Source organism: Corvus moneduloides, chromosome 12 (assembly GCF_009650955.1).
Source record: "Corvus moneduloides isolate bCorMon1 chromosome 12, bCorMon1.pri, whole genome shotgun sequence".
Taxonomy (NCBI): domain Eukaryota; kingdom Metazoa; phylum Chordata; class Aves; order Passeriformes; family Corvidae; genus Corvus; species Corvus moneduloides.
In genome coordinates this window covers 7,019,149-7,041,353 of record NC_045487.1, presented here as the reverse complement: position 1 = coordinate 7,041,353, position 22,205 = coordinate 7,019,149, and the positions used below count along the sequence as shown (strand labels likewise).

General features: G+C 53.9%; 3 protein-coding genes across 5 annotated transcripts in view; all 3 read right to left on the bottom strand.

The window, feature by feature from the left end:
* Positions 1-2,378, bottom strand: part of PSKH1 (protein serine kinase H1) — a 31,140-nt gene extending 28,762 nt beyond the window's left edge. Inside the window, exons 1-2 of one of the 2 annotated variants that reach the window (XM_032121782.1) lie at positions 2,321-2,378; positions 818-981 (exon numbers count right to left, since the gene is read on the bottom strand). The gene's annotated coding sequence lies outside the window, so the exon portion shown is untranslated. Of the gene's footprint in view, positions 1-817; positions 982-1,930; positions 2,076-2,320 lie in introns of those variants that run through there. The other variant, XM_032121783.1, reaches the window with a different exon arrangement.
* Positions 2,379-10,101: 7,723 nt separating this feature from the next.
* Positions 10,102-13,212, bottom strand: NRN1L (neuritin 1 like). 2 transcript variants are annotated; one of them, XM_032122126.1, is made up of 3 exons: positions 13,114-13,212; positions 10,624-10,786; positions 10,102-10,542 (listed from the first exon to the last, which is right to left on the bottom strand). In XM_032122126.1, exons 1-3 carry the CDS (start codon positions 13,169-13,171, stop codon positions 10,269-10,271), a joined length of 495 nt encoding a protein of 164 aa, XP_031978017.1. In that variant the 5' UTR covers positions 13,172-13,212; the 3' UTR covers positions 10,102-10,268. The 2 variants fall into 2 exon arrangements, with proteins under 2 accessions (XP_031978017.1, XP_031978018.1); XM_032122127.1 differs by lacking the exon at positions 13,114-13,212 and adding an exon at positions 11,067-11,279.
* Positions 13,213-13,957: 745 nt separating this feature from the next.
* The window catches only part of EDC4 (enhancer of mRNA decapping 4), a 33,671-nt gene continuing 25,423 nt past the window's right edge, over positions 13,958-22,205 (bottom strand). Inside the window, exons 23-29 of the mRNA XM_032121815.1 lie at positions 21,542-21,697; positions 20,703-20,818; positions 19,870-20,035; positions 18,520-18,706; positions 17,098-17,317; positions 16,278-16,441; positions 13,958-15,010 (exon numbers count right to left, since the gene is read on the bottom strand). Coding sequence (XP_031977706.1) covers positions 14,818-15,010; positions 16,278-16,441; positions 17,098-17,317; positions 18,520-18,706; positions 19,870-20,035; positions 20,703-20,818; positions 21,542-21,697 — 1,202 coding nt within the window. The 3' untranslated portion in view covers positions 13,958-14,817. The remainder of the gene's footprint in view (positions 15,011-16,277; positions 16,442-17,097; positions 17,318-18,519; positions 18,707-19,869; positions 20,036-20,702; positions 20,819-21,541; positions 21,698-22,205) is intronic.

The window sequence follows — 22,205 nt, the reverse complement described above, 5'->3', positions numbered from 1 at the left end:
AATCAGTCACAGAGCAGTTGAGGCTGCATGAGACTTCTGGAGGTCTTTTTGTCCAGACACAATTGCTTAATAAAAATCAAGTAAAGGAAAAAGTCAATCATTTTCTTTCATTTTGTTAAGGAAGTTTTAACTTCCTCAGTCAGCAGCGAATGCAATCCTTATAGTTCTGAGTTTTCTCACCAGAAGGTCCACAGAGTACCTCAGCAATTTGTTCACTTAACACATCTTCCCAGGATTTTCTTTATATTCAACTTGTATACTGTCTTAAGCCTCCCACTACTTTCCTCCTGGGGATCAATGGAATAGCACAAGAGGCAGGGAATATGGAGCCAGAGCACGCTGGTTTTAAGGTGTGTTCTACCACTGAACTTGCTGCAGCCCCTGCTAAAAGGGAGGTGCTCACTTACCCAGAGCACCTTTCAGTCAGCAAGCCCTGAGAAATCAAGGCGGGCTTTCACATCTTTCAATAACCTCAATTTTGCTTTATTTTGCCTCTTTAGGCACCAAGTGGCACTTCTGGCTTTCCATATGGAGCTGCATGTAAGGAGTAGAATTCCTACCAGCTGTTCCAGACTAGGAGCTCTTGCTCATCACACTGTATCCCAACAAAACCAAATGAGCTGCACTTGGGCAAGTCTTTATGTGCTGATTAAAACAATATGACTGGTCAGGGGATGGGGAAGCTACCTGTGGCTCTGGCAGTCACTGGGCCGTTTCACATTTGCCATTTTTGACTCAGAGCCCATCAACAGGTGCCTGAGCCTTCACAGGAGGCTACAGAAAACATTAGCCTTGGAAATGTGATTTTAGGTCTTACCATCACCAGGTGTACCTCCACTCACACACCACCTCTCCAAGCAACTACTCAGCATGAACAGCAGAAAAAGAACCCCAGCCAGTCTTCCATCAGGAGAAGCAGGTGGAGAAATAAGAAACGTTTTAAAGGGACACACGGAAGAAGTTCAGGACTCTACATCCAACCTGGAAAGAAAACCAGGCTTTAGTTAAGATTCGATTTCATAATCTAACATCATCAAAGAAACTTCTCAAGGCAGAGGCCCTCCTGGCAGCACCCTGAAGTCAAACAACCCAGCCATGCACAGACATGCCTGTAGTAGGGTGCAGGCAGCAGAAATAAAAAACAACTTCACAGAAAGCTTAGCTAACTTTCACCAAGCACTGCCCTGGAAGTGAGGCTTCATTCAAATTAAAGCACCACGACAAAAAACTAAGAGTTCTGGCTAGTCCTGAATAATGCCTCCCATGGACAGTTTTCCCAGCATTATTGAACCTTAAAGCATATTAAGTGACAGAGAAATGGAACGAGAGCATCCATAAACAAGACTACTACAGAGTAATTCAACATGTAGAGAAGGACTTGTGTAAAACATCCCACCCGTAAATAAAACCAAAGAGAAGGACCAAACACTTGAAAATATCATCTATAAATCCACTAATGGCATTAACTGAGGTCTGGCAGCAACTCCAGTGTGTCAGTAGCTCCTCCTTGTACACTTAAGTGTTCCAGTGAAGGCTACAGAAGCTCAGAGCCGCACACCAGACTCAGCAACAAAACACTTAACCTTAGTACAGGAAATGCTCCTGTGCAATAATCACCAAGAACGTGGGGAAAGGAATTAAGATAAATGGGGCATTACAAGCTCTCTGAGTGGGAAATCACATACTTGGCAGGTGGCAAACTATCTGAGCTACGGCTGGAAGTGATGGGAAGGAACATGGGATTTATGCTTCTCCCCTTGGCGATTCAGTTCCTCGCCTACCGTCTCACTGACACATCTCAAATGTGCTTCTCACAGCCTGACATAAACCCGACACAACCTGGCATTCCCAGTGCAAGCCCCTGGTGGATTTCGGAATGAAAACCTGGGGCTGGGGCTGCTGCACTTGTGCCAGAATCAGCCAAACCAACTGGGATTTCCAAAACTCTGTTTTCAGAACTCATCCCAACCCAGGCCGTTTGTCGCCATCCTGGAAAGGGGACCCAGGGCCGGGCCGGTGCCGGGAGCCCGTCCCGCAGTAGGTTCGGCTCCAGGCCTGCGAAGCACCACGCCCGCCCCACTGAGGGGACACTCCGGGACCGGAGAGGGCTCCCTCCCCGGCCCGCCCGTCCCCGCGGCCCAGCGCCCCGGGCAGCGGCAGGGCTGAAGCACCGGGGCCCGCCGCGCCCGCGCCTTCCGGGCCGCACCGCCACCGCCCCAGATGGAGGAAGGAGAAGGGAGGGGAGGGGAGGCGAAGGCGGGGGCGGAGGCGGAGCCGGTGCCGGGCCAGGCGGTCCCGGGGGCGCCGATCCCGGACTCACCTCGGCCCGCTCCGGCCGCGGCGCGGCACCGCCTCCTGACGTCATCACCGCGCGCCGGGGACGCCCGAGGGGCGGGGACAGCGCGCGCGGCGATTGGCGGAGGGGCGGGGGCGGGGCCGAGGGGCGGGGAGGGTGGGGCGCTTTACCGCCCCCTGCCGGGGCCGCCGGCAGCGAGCGCCCGCCCGGGACCCGCCCGGAGACGGCCCCGGCCCCGGCCCCGGCCCCGGCTGCGGGAGCGTGCGGGGCCCCGGGGCCTCAGCGCTCACCTGCGGCCTCTCAGCCCCGCCTGGGACTCCTCAGCCCCGCTTCGGACCCCTCGGGGCTCTGGAACCCCCCCAGCCCCATCCCGGACCCCTCAGCCCCACGGGCCCCTGGAACTCCTCACCGCCATGGACCCCAGGGCTCACCCCCTCACCGCTCTGGCCCTGCTGTTGCCCACAAAATCGGGTTTGTTCCTTGGGTGCCCCGAGCCCACAGTGACACGCTCCAGAGAGACATCGACTGTTTATTTCAGAGCTGCCCCAGCCGGGGTGCTCGGTGCTATTCCACAAATCCAGCACACCCCACCGCACTCTCCCTGCCATTATTTACACTGAGAAGCTCAGGCTTAGTGATTTCCCAAGCACAGCCCCTCTATTAAGATTGGTTAGTAATTTCCATAGAAATCACATAACTCCAGGTAACTTCAGCTCATCCTCAGGGGAAGGCAGGGTCTTTTTGACCCGTGGAGTGATTTTTAGTGCTACAATGAAGATAGCTCAGCTCTAGGATACATGGACATGGAGTATTTTGCCAAGTTAGCAATGTTTACATAGACAAACACCAACATCTTAGTTTATTATATCCCTAAATCTTGTTAGTTTCAGGATATACTTGAGTGAGGGATGCTGGCTGCTGCCTGTCCCACTGATTAGGTCTCCTTTTTTGCTGATTAGGCTTGAAAGTATACAAAGGTCTTACATTAAAGAACATCCTGCCTTAAGATAATATTGACTATTCCTCATTTTGCAACACTGGGACCCTCTTCAGCCCCGTGGGCTGAGCGGTGGCCCCCTGCCAGGGACGATATTCCTGCTCCCCATGCTCCTGCCTCAGAAGAGTGGCCACAGTGCCTCCTCTTTGGAGCCAAATTCAGCTCTGACAGCTCCCCAGCAGCGCCTTGGAGCCCACAGCCCATGGAGCAGCTCCGAGGGCTCCCCACTGGGCTGCGGGACTCTGGAAAAACATTCCCTTTGCAAGAGAATTGCCCGGAAGCATTGGTCCTTTTCCTTGGCAGGGAAAACCCAGTCCCAGTGGGATAGCTCTTGTGCACAGCAGAGTAATGAGGCACATTCCTTTCTCCTTTCTTTTCCCCAGCTACAAAGTGCCACAAAACCCGCAAATTTTGCTTGGTAACTGCCTGTGGACTTTCTTCCTCATATCCTTTCCTCATCCTCAAACAAAACACTCCGCATCCCGGCCCTGGATGACCTGAAAGCAGGGGGATGAGGGATGACACCTCGCAGGAATGCTGACAGCACTCCTTTCCCTTGGGGACATACAAACACGACGCTGTCGGGCTTGTTTTCCAGCCTGTCACGTCATTCCCGAGGCGGTTCAGGTGGAGCGGGACTATTTTCACGCTCCTACCATGCTTTTAAAAATAGCCGGGTTTATTTTAATGCTCCTGGGATCTTCGGCTGTTTAGAATGATTAGTAAGTGATAATGTAGTAAAAGCTGTACCTGCTGATGCACATTATTGTCATCAGCTTCTTCTCCGTGTAATTCCCGATAAGGCGTGGAAATGTGTGAGGGTTGAGAAGGGGCTGCCTGGGCTGGAATCGAGAGATCTGGTGAGTTGTGCAGTTCTCTGCAAGGGAAACTCCCCACTTCTTGTCCCATACAGGAATGGTGCTGCTGGTATGTTTTCAGCTCTCTAATCCCCTCGCTTTCTTTCTGGAGATGTTTCCACAGCCACACATCCCCCGCACGGTCCCTGAGAGGTGGCTTAGCCTGTGTCTGACATGCAAAACCTTGCACGTGTCCCTGTTTAAGTTGATCCTGTTATTTTAGGCTGTTTCTCAAGGTCATCCTAGCTTGGTTCCACCAGCGTGTTCCTCTCTGTCATCCCGGCTGATGGGTGTAGAGCAGTGGGCTGCCTCACCTTGGCCACAGATGCTCACACAGGGATAAGTGCTCTGTAAGGATGCGTTTCCCTCAGGGGATGCATCTTCCATTAGTCGCTTCCTCACAGCTTTGTTTCCTGACCAGCCTCATGGGAACACTGAATGAGGCAGTTCCGGGTCCATCACCGCTGAAAAATGTCAAAGAGCCAAGAGACATAGAACCCTTGGGCCACAACCACAGACTTCTGAGAACTTCAATCAGAGCAGCTCCTCTATTATTTATGCCGTGGTGGTGCTCCGAGACCCACTGGAGCCAAGAGAACTCACACCAGACATCCGCACAGAGCCAACATCCGCCTGGCACAACACCCAGGGATGAGGTGGGGAACTGTCTGCTCATCCATGTGATCCACTGCCTGCCAGGTCAGGCACCTGGTTTGACTTTGGGGTCACTGCCTGTTGATTCTTGGCACCTGTTACTCCATCTAGAGCCTTTCCTGCAGCTGCAGCAGGAAGTTTTCTGGCTGGGATGAGCACCTTGCTGCTGGGGGCACCAGCCATGAAGCTCTGAGCACTGGAGAGGCTCTGCAGCTGCTTGTCCTGCCAAGCTTTGGGTGCCTGGGCTCCCACCAGCACTGCTCCAGCCAAAAACCTTCGGGTTTTTTTCTCCTTCCTCCAAGAGGGGACTGGTAACAGATTTCTGACACACAAAGCAGTGCTGTGCTTGGGCAGGGTCTAACAGCTGGTTTTCCTGCCAAACAGGCTGTTGTCTCCTTGTCGTTTCATTTTTTGCCTCCTCTCTTCCAAGATGCTGCTCTCCCTAGAGAGGAACCTCCCCCTGCTCTTCCATGCTGATCCCTTCTGAAATCCCCTGCCAGCTCTGATCCCCAAGACCCGCAGCCTGCCTCCAGCCCCATGGGAAGGATGCAGCCCTTGAGGCAGGAATGTCTGTGAAGAATCACAGAATCCTGGAATGTTTTGTGTTGGAAGGGAACTTTAAAGATCATCCACTTCCAAATCCCCTACCATGGGCAGGGACACCTGCCACCAGACCACATTGCTTAGACCCCCATCCTTGAACACTTCCAGGGATGAGGCAGCCACCTCTTGGTCCCGCAGCCTGGCTGCTCCCTCCTGAGAGCCCTCACCCCTCTGCAACATGGGTTCCCTTAGAGTTTTGTATCTCCTGTTAGTGGCTTCTTCACAGCCTCTCCTGTGGAAGCTGCTAAAGGCAGGCTGGGACCAGCGGGGCAATGGTGGGTACCCATAGGTGGAGGATCCTCTCTGCCTGGGGATGCAGAGATGCTCCAGAGCTGGCTCCAGCATGAGTATAAACCCTGCTTGGAGCAGGAACTTCAGAGTTCCCTTTGCATCCCACACCTGCCTGCGGTGCTGCCAACTGACTCCAGAGTCTCACTGGGGTGCAGCAAGCTGCAATTCCTTGTGGAATGATGGGAATGGCTGGAAGCACCTCCAACATCGCCCAGCACCACAAAGCTGCCTGGGGCAATTGCTGCACATCCAGAGCATGGGGAAATTTGGGGATCCCAGGCCTTCCTGCTGTGCCAGGCCATAGGAAGCCAGGAGAGCAGGACCCCTCACCTGCTGTCAAATGGATGGGGTGAAGCGAGAAACCTGGGTTTCCTCTGAGCTTCATCCCTGCCCTGCGCGGCAGTGAGCCCGAGCCTCAGCAGCCATGCCAGGCCAGAGCTCAAGGTTGTCCCAGCAGAGGTTGTAATGGGAGGATGTTCGATTAAAGCTGCTTAAAAAAGAAATCCAACTTTCCCATATGCCTCTCTGGAGAATAAAACAGCCCCAAAGCTGAGCACAGATGCGGTGCCAGGCAGGGGGCTGAACACAGCTCCCACAGCAGAGGTGACTCCGGCTCAGCTGTTCCCACTGCCTCCGATCAGCGGAGATTGAGGTTGTCTTTTGGTGTTTCCTTATGGAAAGCTGGACATTTGGCTCAGCAGAAATCCCCATGCAAGCTCGGACAGTGGCCAGTCCTGTGACATAGTGTCCTCCAGGCTATGCTTGTCTTCCAATGCTCCCACTCCTCCTGGGGTGCCGGCGAAGCTGGAGGTGGCGAAGCTGGTTCCTGGTTGGGGATGCCAGACTGGGACAGTGGCACTGGGGGCTGTGGAAGGGCAAGGAGCCATCCCCCCTCTGCTGGTGGCCTCCACACCAGTCCGTCCAGTTAGAGAAACCCAAGGGCATCCCCACAGATGAGGAGTCATTCCCCAGCTGGCACCTTCACCAGGAGGAAATTCCCTGGGCAAAAGAATGGAGGATTCAGCCATTGCACGGCAGAGGTGTCAGGTGGCATGGTGGGAGGTTGGCCCTCATGTCACTGTGCCACGTGTGCTGTTTCACTCACACAGCCACCTAGAATAGTGTCACCATCTGGTTCCAGCTGCCCGGGGACACCAGGGCCTCCCTGGCCCCTTCTGCGATTACAAAAAGTGAATTCAAGCATCAACTCAGCTGGACTCAGCTGTCCTTTATCCTTTTTTTTTTCTTTTTTTAATAATTCAGGTTTGTCTCTTAGAGAAGAGAGGGAGATAATGTCTGCAGAGCATTTAATCTTCTGCCCAAAGAATAGCAGAGAGCAAATTAGGATCTACTCCAATTAATTTGCCTTGATGGGCAAAATCTGGAGAGCAGCCATATCTGGGAATTAAGAACAAAAGCAGGGAGTGTAAAGTAGGTCACCGGAGTTTCATAACCGGAGTGAGGGGTTTTCACAGCACAAGGGGTGTTCCAAAGGCTCCCGGTGCTGGGGTCTACCAGTCTCATTCCCCACCATCCACTCGTTTCAGCCTGGGCAGCTGCTTTAAGATGCTGTCAGTGTGCAGAGAGCCAGCTGTTTGTTCTGGGGACAGGAACAAGGATGTTGTCCCTTCCCACGACAGGACACAGCTGCTGGACTGTCCCAAACCCTTGGACCCAATGGAAAGACAGACACCAGCTCATTGTCCCAATTTTGGAGCACCAGAGAGCTTTCCTGGGGTCAGCATGCCCACCCTTGCTGTCACACTGCTGCCCTCAGCCCTGCAGGCATGTCCGTGCAGGAGGACTGGGGGTGACAGGTGGCACTGGGGTTTGGGCAGTGCTTTGCCGTGGACTCTTGCACATGCAGTGTCACCGAGCAGTGGTGACCCACAGATCCACCCTTTTCCAGCGCCCCAAATCCCAGCCCCGGCTTCCCAGAGCCCTTCCCGCGGTGACATGGTGACACCTTCCAGCTGCAGGACACACGTGGAAGCACAGCCAAGGGTGTGATTTGCGTGTGGTGAGACGTGCTGGCGCTCAGGACACGCGGTGACGTGGCCAAGGGTCTGTGACATGTACGGCGACATCTTCCAGGACATGGGACCTCTGTGGTGCGTCTTTCCGCACACAGGGTGAAGCACGCGGAGTGTTTGGTGGGTGTGGGCTTTGATTCCGGCTGGACTGAAGCAGCACAGTTTGTTGTCTGCAGGTGTCACCATGGTGGTGGCAGCCTGTCACAGCAGCACGCTGGTGACGCTCCATGTCCCCGGCCACCTCCCCCTGCCCCGCTGAAGGACGCCGAGAGCCCCCCCGGCAGCGATGCCACCGCTCCCACCCCCACGGAGGTGCCGGCGAGCGCTGCGCGGTGCGTGGCCGGCGCCCGGCTGGCGTTTATCCTCTTAGCCACCCTGCCGGGATCCGGCACTAATTCACCCTTAAACACAGGATTGTCAGGAACTGGGAAGGAAAGAATCGGCGGATTATCCCCCCGCCGCTGGCGTTAAACACGGGGAGCGGCAGCTGCTGGATGAGGAGAGCTGGGGTGGCGTCTTGCCCTGTGTCCCATGGGGCACCTGCCCTGGGATCAGCATCTTCCTCCAGCAAGGGCAGCCTCAACCCCAGATGTTTTGTGTACCCCCAGCCAGCTCCAGGCTGGTTAGTGAAATAAATAATGGGAAATAAATACAGTGCCTGCCACAGAGCTGAGAAATCAGCAGCAACCGCTCCACCCCATGGGATGAACCAACAATCCTGTTAGTGTTTCCCAGACCCAGAGCCTGGCAGAGGACTGGGACAGCCAGGGTGACATCCCAGAGGTCACCAATCACATGTTTAACTTACCAGACCTCGCAGGAAGAGATTTCATGATGAAACAAGCAATAATTTTCCCTGGCTCAATGAGGACAGTGATTACTGAGCTCCTCGCTCACACACTGAAGGCTTTCAGCCACGGGACAGTGTGCAAAGGCTTCCCCGGGCCAAAACCATTTGCCCAGCTGCTGGAATGTTTTTGGGACAGCCTTGAATTCTCCCCAGAAATCACAGAAACAGCAGCAACTCACTACCCACGGCACGTAGGAGCTCATGGCTCCTGCTCTCCACTGAGCCTGGAACAATCCACAGTGTGGTGGCACTTGTGTTGGCCAGGGGATTTTGTTGCCTTTCCCAAGTGGGATGGTTTCCCACATGCCAGCCAGATTTACCCACCACTGCTGCCGGGACCTGGGGGCCACACCAGCGAGGAGCCCGTGGTCTGTGCCACAGCTGGGGTGGCCCATTTGCAATTCCAGTGGCCCTTTAGGTGGCAGGTGGGGAGTGATGGCTGTGCCCAGGAGAATGAGCTGCCTCGCCAGCCCAGGCCTAGGGGAGTTGGTTTGCACAGTGGGTTTTAGTAGCTGGGAAAAAAATACCCCAAATTTTCAGCATAACAGCGATAGGGATGGGAATTACAGCATCTTCCACTGATAGACACAAATTTAGCTGAATTAAACACCCCCAAATCATCTAGGTTTAACTTCAACAAGTTCCATGTGGACCTGGATAGAGAGAGTTTCAGTTCCCTGTTTTTTTCACCTTCATCACCTTGGTTAAAAAAACCCAAACCTCTCTTCCCTGCAAACCATAGTTTTCTTCATGACCACGAATACGGCCAGAATAAAAGGGGTGGAAAACAGAAACTGTCACTGGAGTTACCCATCAGTGTGGATACAATATTGCTGCTAGCAAGAATTTTTCTTGCTTCTTTCCAGTCCCGTGAGATATTTTTCTCTTTCACGGAAGATATTAGCAGAGTTCTATAAGCTATGATCACCTGCGACCTTGCAAAGCTTTGTTTATGGTACAGTAGAAAAATATTTTGACAGTGGATGTTTTAGGATTTTAGCCAATCACCCCAAGGGATGGCTGATCCTTTGAACAATTAGACTATGAAGAAAAAAGTCTATAAAAGAGTTTGTCAAATAATTAAATAAATCAATCTTGCCGCACAATTCCTGCCTGTTGGATCTCTCTTCTCCTTCCTACCACTGCGGGATACTGTAATACATCAGAGCACAAGCTATTGGCTGCCAAAAGGACAAAGAAATCTGCACCCTGCGTTTTCCTAAGGTACCCTTTAAAACGGATAAAACATTTGACCCACCAGGGAATATCTGCTATGCCCAGCCCTGAAAAGCAGCTGTCAGGGACCACCAAGGCAATGGGAATCGCCTGTTCCTGGGGCTGTCCATGGTCTATGGACTGCGTGGCATGGCCATGGGCAATACACTGGGGGAATGGAGTCACAGACCCTCCCACTGACCCTCCTTGGGGACTGGTGCTGGGAGCATCTCCTCTCCAGCCCCCAGTGCAAACACGGAGCTTGGGAAGGGGCTCGAGGGGCATCCCATGGCAGAGAGACAGGGGAAATGTAAAAGTGTCTTTTAATATAAATATAAATCCATCTGAAGTGCTGCAGGAGAGGACCTTGCCCCATGAGAGATGCCCGGGAGGGAGGTGGGCGTGGCGGGGACCGGCCAGCACCCGGGGGGACCGACCCGGCATCACCTGGGTACCCCGCGGGCGAGCAGGGCTAGAGCCGGGGCAGCAGCAGCGGCAGGGCCAGCAGGGCCAGCAGACGGGGGTGCAGGGGGGTGGCCGAGCCCCGCAGCGTGGCCTGGTTGGTCTCAGCGGCCGGCGAGCCCTGGGCGCTGGCCAGGCGGCCCCGGGCGCTGCACAGCTCCTGGAGGTTCCCCTGGAACTGGATCTTGCGGGACTCCTGGCGCAGCGACTCCCAGATGGTGGCCGCTTCCACGGGGCATCTGGACAGCACCTCGCTGGCGCAGGTGTGGAAGTCATCCCAGGACCTGGGGAGGAGGGCGGGAGTCGGGGGGGATGCTGGTGGCAGGTCACCCCGCCGTCCCAGCGGCTCCCACAGGGACACTCACTTGCAGATGGTGTCCAGCTCCTGCTCCTCCTCGCCGCCCTCCTCCTGCTGCTGCTGCCGGACGCTCTGGGCCATGCTGTCCCCTAGGCTGATGAGGCAGCCGGCGAAGCCCTTGTAGATGGTGTCGCACTGTCCCGCCATGCTGACGGGCTCCTGGCTCGTGGCTGCGGGGCAGAGAGAGGAGAGACTGAGCTGAGCCCCCGCCGACCCCCCGACACCCCCCGCCTGCCCGGCTCAGGGGAGTGTGGCCTGAGAGTGTCACCGGGTGGGGATGACAACGGGCTCTGAAATGTGGCGAGGGGCTTCCACATCCCCCCTGGCCGCCGGCATCCCCTCCCTGGGCACTCGTAGTGACCCTTCGCTCCGGGCCCGGGAGGCCGACGCGATGTGACGACCCCGCAGCGATGCTGCCATTCGCCGCAGGGCTCCTGCCGGCCGCGTCACCTCGGGCCTCCCGGTCTCTCCCCGGAGCCATCTGTCCCGGCCTTTATCCCCTGACAGCAAAGATTAATTTGTGACTACAACAGAAAAAAAAACAAAGCAAAAGCTCATCAAGCTGGAGTCCCTGCTCCGACTGCAGTGGGAGAGAGGGGAGAAAGGGGAGAGGAAAGGGAAAAGGGGAAAGAGAAGGGGAAAGTGGGAGAGGAAGAGAAAGGGGAAGGGAAACGGGAGAAGGAGGAGAGGCGGCACGAGGAAGGGGAAGAGGAAAGGGAAAAGAAAGTGGAAACGGAGAGGGAAGAGGAAAGGTGGGTAGAGGAAGGGGGAAGGGAAAGAGGAAGGGGAAAGGTGAACAGGAAAGGGGAAAGGATAAAGAAGAAAGGGGAAGGGAAAACAGGAAGGGGAAGTGGGGGAGGGAAAGGAAGACAAAGGAAAAGGCACAAGTGCAACTCTGGCTGCTTCATTCTGAGAAGCCCCAGTCCCCTGCTCTGCTCCACAAACGATTCACCGCTGTCACTGGCCAAACCCTGTTGCCGGCCACGGGACAATGGGTGACAAGGTGTGTTCATGAGGACCGCGAGCGCACCCACGAGCGATGAGAAGCCCAAAAGGAGCTGGTGTATGACTGGGTCACAGGGAAAACCTGCATGGTCCTCAGCTCTGCCCCAGGGGTCGCGCATGCCAGAAGATGTGGGCTCCCCGTGCCAATTCACAAGTTACAAGAGTTTTGGAAGTGCCATGGGTGTGCACCAGCGAGGTTTCTAATTGAGGACAGCCCTGAGGGGGACCCCTGTGGGAAGGTGACCCTAGAAGCAGCTGAAAGTTTCCCGGTGACTGCCGAGGCAGCCAGGATACCTCGAGGGAGCCCTGTGCCTCGCTGCTGGCATCCCATGCCTGCACCCCCGGAACAGGGTCCTGAGCAAAGTGGCTGTGGTCGAGACTAACACCAGGGCGAGCCTGACACGATCACAGGGCGCATTAGGAGTTTGTGGTGAGAATCCCCTGAGCACAGCACCGCGGAAAGGCTCGGATTGATGTCGGACACGTGGGTCACAAACATCCCAGGTATCAATAGAGAGAGTGGGATCCATTGCTCCTCTTTTGACCCAGCCAGGCAACAAGCGTGTCTCCCACCAGCCCAGGGACACAGCGGCTGGCAGGACCAGATGATGCCTCCCCTCAGCCGGCTGGTCCCTGCTGCAGGCTGAGGTTTCACCTCCTGGGCTCCTCTAATGCCCGGCACAAGCCCTCCCCTCCGCTCAGCTCCCTCGGCATGAGGCTGGGCAGGGCGAGCAAAGAAGGAGAAAGCAGGAGGGCAAATCACCTCCGCTGCTCTGCTGCGAAACCGTGGGGAAAAACCTGCCCCCGGCTCCGTCAGGGAGGAAACCCAAGGGAAACGCACGGAGGAAGTTTCCCAGGGCGCTGCAGAGCATCCCTGGCTCCCAAGCGAGTGCCGACGCAGCCATTCTACTCCTGGGGAAGGGTCGGAGTCACCCACCCTCTGAGCCTAAAATCCAGCAGAGGTTTGGTTGTCCCTGACCTCCACTGTCCGTGCAGCCGGAACAGGTTAACCCCAGGATCCCCATCTCTCTGCAGAGCAGAGATGCCACTGGGTACCGCTGTGCTCCGCATCCTCCCTCGGCTCACGGAGGAGCGGGAGTGTGGAGGGGACACGCTGGTGCCCGTGAGGTGCAGGACCTGCTGGATAACAGTTCCCCAGCGATCAGGGTGCCCTCCGCCCCGGTGAGGTGCAGCAGGGAAAGCCAGCAGGTGCGTGGAGAGCCAGAGCTTGGGAATTGTCCCCTCCTGAGCAGAGAGACCCCGGACAGCTCTGTGAAGCCGTGTTCCTCCTTGTCCGGCATCTCAGGACACGGGACAAGGGTGGATGGATCGCTGAGCCGTGGGGCCACCGGGCACCCCGCTCCCCGCAGCTACAGAGGGTGCGCGACGCGGCCGGGGGTCCCGCTCCCACCGCCAGCCCCCCAGCCCCGGCGGGGAGAGCCCAGCGGAGTCGGCCCCGCAGCCCGACCCGGAGCGGCCCCGCGGCACTCACCGAGGTGCAGGAGCAGCGGGCACAGGACGCCCAGCAGCCGCCAGCAGCCGCCGCCCATGGTGCGGACCCCGCGCCGCCGCCGCCGTGTGCTCCGCGCCCGCCGCCGCCGGCAGCCCCGGCCCTGCCGCCCGCCCCCGGCACCGCCCCAGGACCGGCCCCCGGCACGCCCTGCCGGCCCCACCGAGGGGCGGAGGAGCCCCCAGGGCTGGACCCCAGCCCGTGCAGTTCACAGAATCACAGAATGGTTGGGGTTGGACGGGACGTAAAGACCATTTCGTTCCAACCCGTCAGGGACTCCTTCCACTAAGACCAGGTTGCTCCAAGCCCTGCGCAACCCGGTCTTGCGAACACTTCCAGGGACGGGGCATCCACAGCTTCTCTGGGCAACCCGTGCCTCACAGGGAAGAACTTCTTCCTAATATCAAATCTAACCCTGCCCTGTGTCAATGGGAAGCCATTTGCCCTTGTCCTGTCACTCCATGCCCTTGTCCAAAGTCGCTCTCCAGCTGTCTTGGAGCTCCTTTATGTATTGGGAAGGTGCTCTATAGTATTCCCAGAGCCTACTCTTCTCCAGGAGGGAGGACCAGCTGGAGACATTTTTGCTGTGAAAAGGGGAATTAATGTCCCCTTCCCACAGCCAGCAGCCCACCATCACCTCCTGGCTCTCCCAGGAAGCAGAGACCACTATGCCCTGCTGGACTCACGCAGGAAGGCTTGAGCAGAGACTCAAGAAAAAATCTGGGAAGAGAGAGGGCATCCTGGCCCCCCTCAGGCTCCAGCCTGGAGATGGTTTGATACCCTCAAAGGCCCCTCAGTCTTCCCTCCATCACACAACAGAAGAAGGTTTCCACCTTTTTTTTCTCAAAAAGTTTTTTATTGAATTGTTCTTAATGTTATTTCCAAAAAAACCCAAAAAACAAAAAACAAACAACAAAACCCCCCAAAATTTAGATAAAAAGAAAAACCTCGGTGTAAAATCAAAACTAATGTCTGAAACATGGACATGCTCTGATGCACAACAGAACCGGTGGCCCCCCCGGGGCTCTTGCAGTTTGCTGCTGCCTCAGCACCCTGACCCAGAGCCCCTCCCTGGGGCACTCCAGGGGCATCACCCCCTGCCCAAACCTGCCTCACTGGGCCAGGTGGGCAGGGCACCCCACTGTGGATCTGGAATTAACGAACCTCAGAATAACTAACTAATTAACGGATTTTAACTAACCCCTCTCGCTCAGCTGAGCTCCTCCCTGTGCCTATCCCAGGGAGGAGGGGTTTGAGCCCTTCACTAAGGTGTGGGTACAGGTTTCTGGTCAGCGAGGAGCGCGTGGCCCCGGCAGCCCCCGTGCTCGCGCTCAGCGCACACCTCCCTTCTCTCTTGCTGATGGCAGCAGATCCAAACCTTTAAAGGGGTAAGAAATCCATCGGCTTCTGCTGCATGAGACATGGACTGCCAGCCAGCCTTGGGGACGGATGGGCAGGTGAAGAAGAGATTTAACTCTCAAAAAAGAGGCTATTTAGGAAAAATAAGCCAAGTGAATGTTCAGTGACTATCTGGAACTATACACAGATGGCGTTTGCCTTAGAGACATCACACACGTGTTGATAGCTTTTCTGGCAAGAGCTCTGAACACCAGCCAGACATCGTTAGTAACTACGGATCTGCTGGGTGGGCCTCGGTGGAGCAACCCACCAGGCAGCCAGGTCCTCCTAGGTCATGCCAGGGGTGACCAGGCCCTGGAGCATGATCATGAGGCGACGTGCAGGTTTGCTCAGCGGGTTGTGGGGTTCCACCTGGAGGAACTGGAAGAGCTTTTGCCGCACCTGGTTCATCACTGACCCCATGTGGTCTCGGGTGATGGGGTCGCTTTGGTCCAGGTGCATCACTGCATCCTCCAAGTAGCTGAAGGAGAGAGAGCAAGGTTAGGACCCAACCCAGCATATGATCCCAATCTGATTCAGTTCATGTTAGCACTGAAGATGCACAATTTTGCTCCCTACTCCACCCAAACTCTGCAGTATGTTCAGCCGTCAGGAAATAAATGTTCCTGACTCACAGCAGAGTCCACCTATCCCTTCCTCAAGATCTGAGGGCAGCCTACAGCTCCCAGCCTGCCCACCTGCCCCACAACCTGACTGCTGGAACCAAGGTAGGTGCAACAGTCAGTGAGAACTCCCCATGGTGCTGGAGGTGGCTCTCAGTAAATATTTTCTTAAATGCTTTTAGAGTCACTCATTAGACAGTAAAACTCGTCAGCAGTGAGGCTCAGTTTGTGTAGGGTTACATCTAAGATCCATCCAAGAAGGGGTGGGAGAAGATCAAGACTTTCACCAACAAGACACTCTGAAGTTCAGATGAGCCATCAGCTTTCAAGCCACAGCCTGAGTAAGGCAATGTGGTCACTGTAGGTTTTCAATAACAACGCAGTTTAAACTTCACAGTAGCAGCTTTAACCTCAATTACCAGCTTGTCTGTAACTTAAAGCTCTTTTCAGTTTTTCTAGCTTGCTTTATTCCTATGAAGTTGAGTTAAAAAATTCGATTTAAGTAGTTTTTCCCCACAAGCCATAGTCAAAACCTGTAGGTACCTTAACAATTTAGCTTTTAAGGGCAGATAGCAGGGCTTTGACTCACACACTAAAAATGCTCATGGCAAGTATCAGCACAGTCACTATTTTGTCACACAAGCTTTGCTTGGAACATCCACCAGAAATTATTCCAGTAGCTCCTGCTGCAACCTCCCACTGAGCCTTTCTGACAGTCACGACAAGAAACTGTCGACACAAAGTCCAGTGTTGGGTTAAGAGTTGAGGACAGAACAAACCCTGGATATTATACTATCCAGGGAACATGGCACTATCCCTCCTTTTGCCTCTACATGGAAATCGTTCCTTAGGGAATGGAGATCGCTGCACAGGCTGTAAATATTTACAGGCTACAGTTCCAGAGGTACCAGCACCTGCTGCTGGGTACTCCTTCCACTACTACCTCAGGGCAGCAAAGCTTTCCATGGCAATGCTGACATACTTTTCTGAGTTACCACTGGCTGTAAACATGCCAGTAACAGGCTACAGAGGCTCCAACTTTCATCGAAGCACCACCTTCCACTTGCAGGCAGTGAATTTAAAGCCAGTGCCAAGAACAGGACCCTGTTCTCTGGTCATACTCACTTCAGCTTCAGTTCCGTACGAGTGCCCAGATCTGAGGAGAGCTGCTGGATGAGGGAGAGCAGCACAGGCTGGGACAGTGGGCACGGATGCTGTCCAAATACTTGCTGAGTATCCACAGTCTCACAGACATACAGAACCAGGTTGAGATCAGCTGCTGTTAGAGCCTGCAAGGAAGACACAGCTAGAAATGCACAGGGAACAACAGGCGGGTGAGGGACACGGGACAGAGTGACCGCCCTGAGACGCTCAATGGCTTGACAGCCTCCTCTGGGAGCAAAACTCTCTGCACCTCTGCCGTACAGGCCAGCAGGGCCATCTTTAGGCTCTTGCTCTATGCTCTGAGGATACCTGTGTCTGTGCCAGACAGAGGGGAGCAGGTTACTGTCAGCAGCATGGGGCAGGGCCAGCAGTGCTATCATTCCCAGAAGGGTTTGTCTGCAGCAGCTCTAAGGGATCTGCTTACATTTCAAAGTCAAAGACAAGGTCAGGCCCCAGCTGGTAGATCTGCCTGGAGAGGCTTATGAAGCTGTTGCTCTTCAGAGGTGTGCCACGTGTCACCACTGATGGCAAAACACGCTGGTTTACTGGAGCACTGACACTGTCCTGACAGGGCATGGGCAGGGATGAAGGAAAAATGGAACCTGCATGGCTCTGGCTTCACCTGCATGAGAGGAACTGCACGCCTCAAGCACTCCACTGCCACAGGTCTTTCAGTCAACTCCTGTGTAAGCTGTTGTGAGATTATGTGCCCACCCCAAGGAGTCCTTTTTCCTTCTTGGTCCCCAACAAGCAGTGGATGACTACCAGGAAAACTAGGTACCTGCTGGAAAGCTTGATTGAGGTGTCCCTGCTGGAGCAGCTGAAGGATGTGAGTCTGCTGGGACTGGAAATCCATGTGAGTAGAGGGGATGGGTGTCCCGGCTGCCGAGCGCATTGCCTGGACAATGCTCGAGGTGACAGCTGCTTGCTGCTCCTTCATAGCCAGGCTCACTTCTCCTTTAATGACTCTCTGCACCTGGGCCAAAATAGACTCCTGCATGCTGAGAAAAACAAAACAGAACCCATGGGCACCTCTGAGAATGAAGAGCTGAGGGATAACACTGCACAAAGCTTATACCAGCGAGAAAGCACAGGCTGGTTTGCTTATTGTAGTGTGGCTCCCAAAGGGTTCATACAAATAGATCTGAGGCACAGGCAACTCTGTGGCCAACACCACACTGTCCCAGGGTGCACTTGGAAGATGCTGAAGTTCTGTGCAGGAAAGTGACATTTCAGGGAACTAAGTCTCTCATTAAACAACGTTTTAAATCTTTAATGTCTCTGGCTTACAAGCAAGGCAACTCAGCTGTGGGGTTATCTCCAAATGGGGCCAGCTTCCTATATGAGATCTGTTAGATGCAGTTCCTAGTGTGCAGATGACACCTTTAGAATGAGAACACACTTATACTGTGCCTGTGACTTCTCCACAGAAGAGCAGTTCACAGTGCAGACTCTGCTGCTCTGTGTGACACCTTTTCCCTCAAGGGCTGGATTCTTCCCTCTTACAAAGGGTACAAAGTACCAAACTTGCTCTACCGCAGGTAGAAAAGCAGGACTTCCCTGGGAACAAGCACAGCCCGTGCAACAAGACCAGGATTTAGTCTGGTGGCCTTTCTGGCAACTCTGGCCTGCACTGAAGACCCCAGTGTGCTCTGACATATGTTCTAGTGGCTTAAAATAGACAGGGTTGTTCTGCCCCGCAGGTGACCACCAACCAATCACAATGTCTGGCAATCGGCCACTGCCTCATGGCATGAATGTGCTGGAGGCACTGCTGGGATCCCATCCTGAAACCAGGAGGGCAAAGCATGAACTGCTGCAGAGCAGCTGGGGGGAGAGAGAGTAGCCCGTAGAAACTCTATGCCTGAGGACACGGAGTAGAGAAAAGCCTTCAAAAGACTCCTCTGAAATGATCTTCAGGAAGTGCTCACATTTGAGTGTGCTTAGGGGGTGCCTTAGATCCTTCTGTTCTCCATTGTGCACATGGGACCAGGGGAAAGGCAGGCCCTGAGCTTCCCAGTACAGCTGGGAAACCTTCTGTGGGCAACATTCACCAGCCCATGTGCTTTGCCATATGTGCAGGGCCAACAAGCAGCCCAACAGCACTCCTGGCTTGTTTCCACAACTAAGCAGGGAGAGGTGCTTGTGACACGCATGTACCTCTCAGCGATACCTCCTTCCACAAGCCCAGCTGCCAACTTACTTGCCCACGATGATGTGCAGCTGGTGCTGCACCTCAGCATGGACACTGGCTGCGATGGTGGACGCCAGCTGCTCCGTGGTGCTCTGGAAGGTGCTGATGAGCTGCCGAAGCTGGTTCAGCAGCGGGTCCCGCACCTCCTGCTCTCGTACCTTCTTGTTCTTCAAGTGAGCCTCCAGCTGCTGGATATCTGCAACAAGCAGAGAGGGAGATGTTTGTGCCATCTGTACCTGTGGAGATGATCAGGGCAGAAATCCAACTGCCAGGCTCTACATATTCTCCAGCAGAAGCAATTGCTGAGCCTGTGTATGAACACAGGAGAGAGTAGAAGCACAAGCTTTGTTTGGGCTGCATTATATTAAACTAGAAACCCAGCTTCCAGTCTCCCCATCACACAGGATCACACAGCATAGCAACAAACCCACCAGTTCTCCTACAACAGACTTCTACAGGCACTCCTTGTTCAGGGGAGGTGAAGGCAGCAGTGAGGGTGTTTTATTTCATACATAGTGTGAACTGCGATCTGCATTAGTTCAATGCTAATGAAGAAAGAGGGGGAACATTTCTGACAAAAAAGAAATCATGTCTGCAAAGATTTAAAATCTGTATTTTAAAATATCTTATGAAGTGGCCTGATCAAAAGGGAGAAGAATGTAAGATCTTGTATTTGTGGGAGACTTGTGAGGAAGAGGAAGGGTGCAAAATAAACAGCAGTTGGAGACACCCTGCAAATCTATGGCCAACAGAAGTCACTGTGCTAGCACTGGCCACATTCAGCCCTCTCAGAAACCAGTTCTGCAGAGTAATATCTGTCCAGCCCCCCCACTCCAAGCCTGAGAACAGGAATGATCTTCCCAAGTGCATCAGTGTACATTTTTCCTCACTCAAGAGTATACGCTATTTCAGCCTGAATATGTCCACACTATTCAGCCACTATTGAATCTCTGGTCATCCTGGCACCCTTCTCTAAACTTTCTCCAATCCATTACACCTCTGAGAGAAGGGCCTAGCTGCAGGACTGCTACACTCTCCACTCATCATGTTCTTGACACCAGGACAGGATAATCCTGCAGCTGGGCTCTCCTGCTCAATAGATAAAGTCACAGATTCCCAGAACACAGCTGAGTGTTTTGCTATGGGCTACAAAGACCAGAGATGAATCTCTGCTCTTAAAGCACCACCCACAAAACCCAACCCACTTCTGCTTCCCAAGTATGAAACAAAACACACAGATGGGCTAAAAGGTTAAACACTCACCAGTGAAACTCTGAAAGGCAAAAACGTAAGGCCAACGTATTGTCAGCCACTAATGCAAATAGTGCAGAGAGGAGCTAAAGAAGAAAACCTACTCACATTCCTGTGTGCCCTGCTTGAAGGTGTCATTGATTTGCTGGAACATGGACTGGCAGCTCTTCTCGAAGGCTGGCAGCACGACGCTCTGGAAGGCCTCCCTGTAGGCTGACTGGATGGGTCCCTGCAGAGTGTCAGCTGTGGCCCTCACAACACTGTCTGTAAGGTTCTTACAAGCACACACAGAAGATTCCAGAAAGTTAATGACAGCCTGCTCCAGGACTAAGGATGTAGGCAAATACCAGGTCCCTGCAACACATCCACACCAGGTAAAGACAGCCCAGTGTCTGCAAGGGTGCTCCCTCAGCTCTTCCCACTGGCCAGGCTGCACCGTGACTCCAGCAGGCAGAACCTCTGCTTGCTCAGGGGCTGCCCAAAACCAGCACCACTTCTCTGTACTCCTGCTGTAGAGCAAAGGAAGGTGGAACAGCTCCTTTCCCCTCCTCCTCCTTCCCAAAAAACCGTAATTCCCTGCCAAGGTAAGTAAGCAGTTCATGCTCCCTAAATGATGTAGATAGGGAGAATAGAAGGGAGCCAGTCAAATGTTCACCACTTGACTGATTGAGTTGGCCTCAGAAGTCACTGCTGTGGTGAGAATCTCTACTCTAGTAGAAAATGAACAACTTGGTAAATGAAAGGAGTGCCAATGAGGCAAAGTGGGCAGGGGAGCATACAAAGAGCTTGTCCTCCTAATGAGACTATGGAAGAGCTTTGACTACCGGCAGCTAAACTGGCATTACCTAGAGACAGAGGTGAGAGGAAAAGGTGTAAGAAGTTGCTACCCAGGCAGGTGACAACTCGGTGTCCCCAGGAAAAGCTACTCTAGTTCTCCTTACCTTTGATTTCACTAGCTTGGTGATATTCTCTTTCAGCGTCCCCTCAACAGCAGTGAGCTTGGCAGCAATCGTACTACTGAGCTGGCTGAGGGTAGGGTCCATGCTCTTGGAAATGCCTAGGCATAACAAAAACAGGACAAAATTGCAGCTTTAAGCCTAAAGTCACACTTCAAAGCCCAAAAAAGAAAATGCAATCAAATGATTCTTGGATATGACACAGCAAGGGACCATGATCACAAACTCTGCTTGGGGAGCTAAGGCTGGACATTTGGAGAAAGTTTTTGCTAGGAAGGTGGTACAGCTCTGGAAGTCACCAGAAGCTGTGGAACCTCCAGCATTGAAGGTTTTTAAGAATTGGTGTGACAAAGTCAGAGCTGACCTGATCCAGAATTGCAGGTAGCCCTGCCTTAGGCAGCTACTGGCTGCAGGCTTTCCCACCAGCAGTTTTTGGAACATTTCCTTACATGCATGGTGCCAGCGCATTGAGAAAGGGCTAAGACAAGTTCAAGCTTGCTCCAACCAAGTCTCAGCATTTCCAAACTCATCAGCCTCTTTCACCTTCCTCCACTGAACAGACTCCAAAGGCTTTAGAGATTATAACGGAAGGTCAGACCACACTCTCTGGAAAGGCATTCCCTCTGGGAGCCTCATACCGCTTCTAAACCACAGGCCCTCTTCTCAGATTACAGTGGGGCCCACAGCAGTCTGTTGTGCAGAGCCTGGTGTTCACACAAACTAACTCCTGCTTCATACAGTGCCAGCACTTTTGCAGTGTGCTTTCCATCCCTATGGAGCTACCTGTAGGGATCCACCTCCCCTACTTAGGCAGCCACACTCACACTGGGGCACTGTCTTCTTCATCTCCTCCCGAAGGGTCCTCTCCAGACGGTTACACACAGCTGTGGACAGGGACTGGGAGAGCTGCTGGGACAGGTGCTCCTGGAGCTGCCCATTGCGCTGCTGCCCTTCCGTCAGCACCCGGTCCAGTCTTCTCTCTAATGAGAACTCGTGTTAAGGAGCACAAACAACAGATTTCCTGTCTACCCACAACACTCCTGTACACGAAGATGGACAGTAGCCTCACCTCCAGAGGCTCGGTGACAGCAAATGTGCAGCTCTGGTGAAAGAGGGATCTCGTAACATTACTGCTGTGTTCCTGAAACAGGGTGCTCTTAAACAATTGATCAGGGTGAGAGAAGAGCTTTGGAAGGCAGGATAGGAAAGTCAAACAGCTAAAAGAAGTTGGACAGTACTGTTTCCTACATACTGTGGTTAACCTGGCTGCCCCATAGGCAGCTCAGCCTCAGCCAACCACTAACCCACTCCTCTGCAGGCAATGGGGGACAGAACAGGCAGGGAGAAAGTGAGAAAACTCACAGGTTGAGGTGAAGACAGTTTAAGGGGTAAAGCAAAAGCTGCACATGCCAATCAAACAAAGTAAGGAATTCATTTACTACTTCCCATCGGCGAGCCGGTGTTCAGCCATTCCCAGGAAAGCAGGGC

Bases quoted from the DNA above. Each gene is read 5' to 3' on its own strand.
- NRN1L (XM_032122126.1), bottom strand. From the start codon at position 13,171: ATGGGCGGCGGCTGCTGGCGGCTGCTGGGCGTCCTGTGCCCGCTGCTC. The intron at 10,787-13,113 runs GTGAGTGCCGCG...TCTGCCCCGCAG, and splicing joins CCCGCTGCTCCTGCACCTCG to CCACGAGCCAGGAGCCCGTC. The intron at 10,543-10,623 runs GTGAGTGTCCCT...CCTCCTCCCCAG, and splicing joins GAGCTGGACACCATCTGCAA to GTCCTGGGATGACTTCCACA.